General features: G+C 38.2%; 1 protein-coding gene across 1 annotated transcript in view; it reads left to right on the top strand.

Annotated features, from left to right (window-relative positions):
* Window positions 1-244: 244 nt before the first annotated feature.
* LOC107478537 (uncharacterized serine-rich protein C215.13) overlaps window positions 245-594 on the top strand; it is a 1,117-nt gene continuing 767 nt past the window's right edge. Inside the window, exon 1 of the mRNA XM_016098674.3 lies at window positions 245-589. Coding sequence (XP_015954160.3) covers window positions 408-589 — 182 coding nt within the window. The 5' untranslated portion in view covers window positions 245-407. The remainder of the gene's footprint in view (window positions 590-594) is intronic.

The raw sequence follows: 594 nt of genomic DNA, 5'->3' as shown, positions 1-594 counted from the left end.
AATTAAATATATATATATATGATAAAATTAAATTTTTAAAATAATTAATATCTTAAAAAAAGATATTTTTTCTCTTAGTAACATCGACACACTGTGCCCATCATATGATACGCACAAACACTTGTTTGTGACACATCACACATGATAGTTAACAACATCATTGCGGTACATATATCCAAAGATGGCAATATTATTTCTTAAGCTGAAGGTTTAGTTGGCATCCATGGTTCAAATTATTTACACCAACCTTATAAAGCCCCCATTAATTTAATATCAACAAAGAGCCTCTTTCACTCCACATGTCCCAAGTTATTTACACCAATAATAATCTCAAGTCTTGAAAGGAGCTGGTATATATATATATATATAGGTACAGTCTTGAGTCACCAAAGCACAAAAACCGGTCAATGAAGCAACGAACCCACTCCGAAGCCACCATGGATAGTCGCCGGAGAAAGAGCACCTCCGGCGACTCCTTCTCGTTCCCAAGCACCCCAAATCCAGAGTCGGACTTTGAGTTCGAGTCTCTAACGCCGGATTCACCGTCCAGTGATCCGTGCAGAACCTCACCAGCAGATCACCTCTTCTTCAATG

This window comes from Arachis duranensis, chromosome 3, assembly GCF_000817695.3.
Source record: "Arachis duranensis cultivar V14167 chromosome 3, aradu.V14167.gnm2.J7QH, whole genome shotgun sequence".
Taxonomy (NCBI): Eukaryota; Viridiplantae; Streptophyta; class Magnoliopsida; order Fabales; family Fabaceae; genus Arachis; species Arachis duranensis.
Note: the sequence above shows the minus strand (reverse complement) of the source record. Positions and strands in the feature narration are given on the sequence as shown.